Genomic DNA, 6,222 nt, shown 5'->3' with positions numbered 1-6,222 from the left:
GTCAGTGTGATCATCCCCAACTGCCCCCCCACCACCACCAGCCTGGTCACCCCTAACTGGCCCCCCTGCTGGCCTGATCACCCTTCACTGCCTCAGCATGCTGATCACCTAACTGCCCCCCATGCCAGCCTGGTCTCCCCCAACTGTCCCCCACTCTGGCCTGGTCGCCCCACGCAGCCTGCTTGTTCAGTTGTTTGGTTGTCTCTCACTAAATCCCCTGCCAGCCTGGTCGTACACAGCCATCGTGTGATAGCCTGAGGGTTAATTTGCATATACCTCTTTATTATATAGGACTAGAGGCCTAATGTACAAAATTCATGCAAGGAGCTTGGCCCTCAGCAGTGGCTTGCCCCAGCTTCCTCTCGTCCAGAAGTTCGTTCGGCTGTCCGGTTAATTAGCATATTATGCTTTTATTATTATAGATGTTCCCTACTTCCTCATGTTTTCACAAAATGTACTTTATAGAATTCCAAATGAAAAATATTTCATTGAACTTACAGAAAAATCAGATTCACAAAAAGCGCTTCATATTATTTGTAACTGTTATAGTCAAACTGCCGTATAAAAATTATGCTTACCCTTGAAGAGTAATGTACTCTTGAGAACTTTCAGCCCAACAGCCACTCAGCATTGCAGCAAAATAACTAGATCTGGCACTTAAAATGGCCCTAAGGGAAGAGGAAGAAAACACAGGTAAACATTTATATATTATGCAAAATGTAATTTTTTATGAAAAATTTTACCTTTTACATTTTTACCTTTTAAAATATGATGATCTATTTGTCTTGTTTTTATTCACTGATAGAATCATTATCATAAAAATTATATTTATACCTAAGTATTTTGATTGCTTGATTATAACATTAAATCCAATGTCCTTCCTATCTTTATAATCTTTTCTCTTGAAAGCTCTTTAACCGTTTGACTGCTAAGGAGCGCTATCGCGCTCTTCTTATTTAAAACAAATTTATGTAAACAATTGGTATTTTTTAATTTTTGTTGTTGCAAAGCAATACAAGTGAGTTTATTGTATAAAAAGTGTTTTACATTTTTTCCCATACACGCACAATTAGTGCCGCAATTTTGGCATATGTCCGAAAAAATACGTCAGCAGTCAAACGGTTAATCTTAATAAAAAACTGAAACTATTTCCATTAAGTATGAGAGTAATAAATCACCTACAAATGGAGAAATGACAACCAAAAGGTGTAAATTTCTTGAGGAAATGTCACTAAGAGACTAGAACCCTAAAGGAACTGAATTTGAGTTCAGAACTCACCCTAATTATGCTCAAGAATGGCTATATCTTAGGTTTGAGAAAATGACAGTGAAGACATTTTCTTTTGAATTTCCATTCTATCGTATCAGATAAAATATTAATTCATTTTTTAAATTTATTTTTCCATCACCATTTATGCCCTCTATATCCTTTTCCATTTCCACCTCCCTTCCCTCCTGCTGCAATCACCACACTATTGTCCATATTCATGAGTTCTCTCTCTCTTTTTTTAAAAATTTTTGCTCAATCCCTCCATCCTACTCCAACATTCCCCCAGCTCCACCAGAGCTGTTTGCTTGCTCTCTCATTCATTCTTCAATTCAATAAATATCTATTGACTTCTATTCTGTGCTAGGCACTATTTTAGATGCTGGAAATAGCAGTAAATGAGATACTATAAAGAACTATGTTACATTTTAGTAGAGAATGGGCTGGAATAATGTAGGAGGAGAGGAGAAGAGAGACACTTTTGGCAATGGCCTTCTAGGTTATCTCAGACCAACTCTCCTTCTGGAAACAGGTAGGAAAATGGGCAAAATATATGTATCTTAAAAAAAGAAATAAAGCATGAATTGAAGGCATCAGAAAGCTACTGTGATGGTAGCTTTTAAGACAAGTTATAAGAGAAGACAAGTTATTTAAGGTAACTTTTTCCATTGAGGCAACTGCCAAATCCAAAAGCAAAAGCAATGGTGGAGAGGCTAAAAGCTGAGCATAGCTCCTAGCACTCTTCACTGGCTTACAGGCACACAAATGGGAATTTGGTGTCCATCAAAGAGGGGAACCTTTGGTGGATACCCCAGGATTACAGGTGGGCTCAGAAAGGCTACACAATGAGGGAGAAGAATGAATGGGAAAGGGACAAGCCCTTATTAGAACTGAAGTCCAGCTTTGAGTCAGCTGAACCCCTGACTAAATTACAGTGATCTGCATCCGGCCTAACTGCTGGCCAGAAGCAAAAGAAAATCCTGTAGTCATTAAATAACTTTACCCAGAGTGTCAAATTACTTTTATAAATTCTCAAGAAAATGTTCAGCAATTATCCAAAGACTAGAGGCCCGGTGCACGAAATTTGTGCTCTGGTGGGGGGAGGTGTCCCTCAGCCTGGCCCACGTCCTCTCACAATCCAGGAACCCCTTGGGGAATGTCCCACTGCCCATTTAGGCCCCCGAGGGGTCCTGGATTGCAAGAGGGATGTAGCAGTGTGCCAAGTGGTAGGTGGCCAGGGAGGAGCCAGAACCGGGGCTAGGCACCGTGCTGCTCGTGTTCATCCTGCCCACTGTGCCTGCTGCCACCACTCGGTAGTACTGCCACGGAGCCGGGAGAAGCTCCTGCCGCCACAGCTGCACTTGCCAACCATGAGCCTGGCTTCTGGCTGAGCGGCGCTCCCCCTGTGGGAATGCACTAATCACCAGGGGGCAGCTCCTGCATTGAGCATCTGCTCCCTGGTGGTCAGTGCGCATCATAGTGAGTGGTTGACCGGTCGTTCTGCCATAATGGTCACTGGCAGCACAAGCCTCAGCTGGCCCTGGTTACCTGGGCCTTGGGCAGCCCTGAGCGGCCGGGCAGCTGACAGCCAAGGCTTGCCTGCACCTTGGGCAGCCCTGAGTGGCTGGGGGGCTGAGGGGATGGGAGCTGCCATCTTGTGGCTGTAGGCAGTGAATTAGCATATTCCCTCCTTATTGGCTGTGGGCACTGCCATCTTTTGCAATGGTGAGAGGGTCAATTAGCATATTCCCTCCTTATTGGCTGTGGGCACTGCCATCTTTTGCAATGGTGAGAGGGTCAATTAGCATATTCCCTCTTTATTAGATAGGATAATCAGGAATAATAATCAATACCTAGAAAATGAAGACATTTCATTTACACTGGTATCTAAAAGGTCAAATACACCAAAGCTGGTTTGGCTCAGCGGATAGACGTCGGCCTGCGGACTGAAAGGTCCCAGGTTCGATTCCGGTCAAGGGCATGTACCTGGGTTGCAGGCACTTCCCCAGTGGGGTATATGCAGGAGGCAGCTGATCGATGTTTCTCTCTCATCGACGTTTCTGACTCTCTATCTCTCTCCCTTCCTCTCTGTAAAAAAATCAATAAAATACATTTTTTTTAAAAAGAAAAAATAAAAGGTCAAATACTTAGAACAAATAAACAAAAAAGTATAATACCTCTACATTAAAAGCTATAAAACATTTTTGAGATAAATTTTAAAACTCCTAAGAGAGAACTAAATTGCACTCATGAACTTGAAGATCCAAAACTGTTTACATGCCCATTCTACCTAAATTAATTTTTATTCTCTCATCAATGTTTCTAACTCTCTATCTCTCTCCCTTCCTCTCTGTAAAAAATCAATAAAATATATTTAAATATATATATAGATGCCCTAGCTGATTTGGCTCAGTGGATAGAGCATGGCCTGTAGGCCAGTCCCAGGTTTGACTCTGGTCAAGGGCACATACATTGGTTTCAGGCTCCACCCTGGCCCTCGTTGGGTCACATGCAGGAGGCAAACAATCAACGTGTTTCTGTCTTTCTCTCTAAAATGATAAATGAAAAAATATATCCTCTGATGAGGATTAACAAAGAAAAAAACAAGTAAAAAGATGACTCAGATCTGCCCCCTGCCTTTCTCTGCCCCCACGGCCCCCTCCTTCTCTGTCCCCTCCTTTCTCTCCTGCGCTGCAGCCTGCTCAGGCTCTGGCTCCTCCACCACCTCTCCATGACCTCTGCCCCTGAGAAGCAGCCACACTGGGTCTCCCTCTGGGGTTCAGGCCGCAGGCCTGGCAGATGGCGGAGGGCAGGGAGGGAGAGGGGGGCCCTGCCTCGATGGGGGTGGGATGGCAGGGGGTGGGGGGAGAGGGAGAGAGCGATAGAAACATTAATGATGAGAATCAATGATGGGCTGCTATAGGACTCTGAAATCCATACCACCTTGGTTCTAAGACCACCTTCTCATTGGTTTTTCCCTGCCAGTCACTCAGTATATCAGGGATAATAAAATAAGCCTATTCCTGAGAGACAGGGTCTTTTTTGATAGGTGACTTTGGCTTGTGAACTTTCTACCAATCTGTCAAACTTTCCTCAGAAATGCATGGCAGTCTAAGATGCTTCTACCAAGCTTCCCTTCTCTCCTGTCTCCCTTATTCAGGGTCAGGTTAACATTTCAGTTTAACAGCTCTCCTAGTTACCTCTAGATTCCTTCCCAGGTTCTCTCACATGCATTTACCATAATAAATTTCTTGCAAGTTGAATTCCATCTTTGTGTCTGCTTCTCAGAAGACTTGAACTAACACAGCAGCTAGCTTTTCCATCTAAGTAAGAATAAAAGCACCTGGGGCTTAGTAAACAATTACCCTCACCTGAAGGCAGAAACTTAGAAAACATTCCCATTTAATTAGGCTGTATGCCTCAGTTTAAAAAATAATGCTGTAGATGGAATGATATTTTTAAAACCTTTGTCAGATTTTTCATTTTTCAACATGCCAAAAACGATTTTCTCTTTTTAATTAAATTTAATTTCAACTGACAAGGCTGCTTCTGGCTCTGTTGAGATGCCCTAATTTCCCCCTCGCTCTTGCTTTAGTACATTGCTATTCAATTCTTCCTGATGTTAGTTGAACTAGATTCACTACTCCAGGCAGAATAATGGCCTGGATTACTCAGAGAAACTCTAAAAAAGGATTTTTAAAAAGCCAGGACTATTTTCTAAAATATTCTTGCTTCCAATATTTTTTTCCCTTTTTATTTCTACATAATTTCATAAGGATAAAATCCAGAGTAGTGGATCCAAACTTTTTGAAGCTGTCACTATTACACACACCACTTCTTGGCAAATATTTTAGAGGACATAAAATTTAAGAAAGGGAAGTTAGCTTTCTTTTGAGATCCACTTTGACATCATTGACTATAGTTTTCATAGGTTTTGCCTTTCCTAAGTTAAATAATTATTTGTAAAGTGTAGTAGGTACCCTATTATCCAACACAATTAGGACTGATAGTTGCTTGCTTAATAAAAAAATCAGGAGAATTTTTAAAATGGTTTGTATATTTCATAATCATTTTATTCTCATTTAAAATATAAATATGCATTCATTCACAAATCTTTGAACATAAGGGCAATCTTTTTTTAAATGTGGATTTATTGATTGGAGCCTCATATTTCTTGCAAAAACTATACCAATATTTACTCCCTATAATTACTAGTTAAACTGTTCTAAACAAAGGAAATTTAAAAATTTTATGAAGCAATCTAAATCATTTTAGAATTTTATAACTTCCCCTCAAATTTTTCTGTTTCATCTCTACTGAACTCAATAGCAATTTTTAAAGTGCCTCTCCTTTATTAAGTCTTTCCAAAACATTCACTTTTAGTTTTCACTGGAACAGTAACTCTTTCTTTTCATATTTCATATATCATTGCTTTATGTGATATTTCATTAAGCTATGCCATCAAGATAATAAATTCAAACGGCATTAAAAGGTTTGGTAACAAAACCAAGTGACTCTTAGAAGACACAAATTCACCAATAGGGAATGGATATGTGTAAGTATCCTAGAAAATGGCCTCCTAAGCTTTGAGAGTTCAGCCTAACATGTTATGATCAGGTTCTATAAAAAACATCTAAAGAGCAGTTCTAGCCCGGCCGGGAGTGGTTCAGTGGTTATGCGTGGACCTATGAACCAGGAGGTCACGGTTCATTCCCGTCAGGGCATATGCCCAGGTTGTGGGCTCCATACGCAGTAGGGGGCATGCAAGAGGCAGTCAATCAATTATTTTCTCATCATTGATGCTTCTATCTCTCTCTCTATATCCCTTCCTCTCTGAAATCAATAAAAATATATTTAAAAAAAATAAAGAGCAGGTCTAGTCAAATTCAGTTAAGGGGCTTCTACTATAAGTGGTTTGTTTCCTTTCAGGCTTCCAGTGCCTTTTGTTTTGGTTC

The 6,222-nt window shown here is 40.8% G+C and overlaps 1 protein-coding gene across 1 annotated transcript in view; it reads right to left on the bottom strand.

Annotated features, from left to right (window-relative positions):
• The window catches only part of KIAA1107 (KIAA1107 ortholog), a 70,107-nt gene that overhangs the window by 50,265 nt on the left and 13,620 nt on the right, over window positions 1-6,222 (bottom strand). The window contains exon 3 of the mRNA XM_006758178.2: window positions 579-668. Within this exon, the coding sequence (XP_006758241.1) occupies window positions 579-631 (53 nt within the window). The 5' untranslated portion in view covers window positions 632-668. The remainder of the gene's footprint in view (window positions 1-578; window positions 669-6,222) is intronic.

Source organism: Myotis davidii, unplaced genomic scaffold (assembly GCF_000327345.1).
Source record: "Myotis davidii unplaced genomic scaffold, ASM32734v1 scaffold674, whole genome shotgun sequence".
Taxonomy (NCBI): domain Eukaryota; kingdom Metazoa; phylum Chordata; class Mammalia; order Chiroptera; family Vespertilionidae; genus Myotis; species Myotis davidii.
The sequence above is the reverse complement of the archived record's forward strand: the minus strand, read 5'-3'. Positions and strand labels throughout refer to the sequence as shown.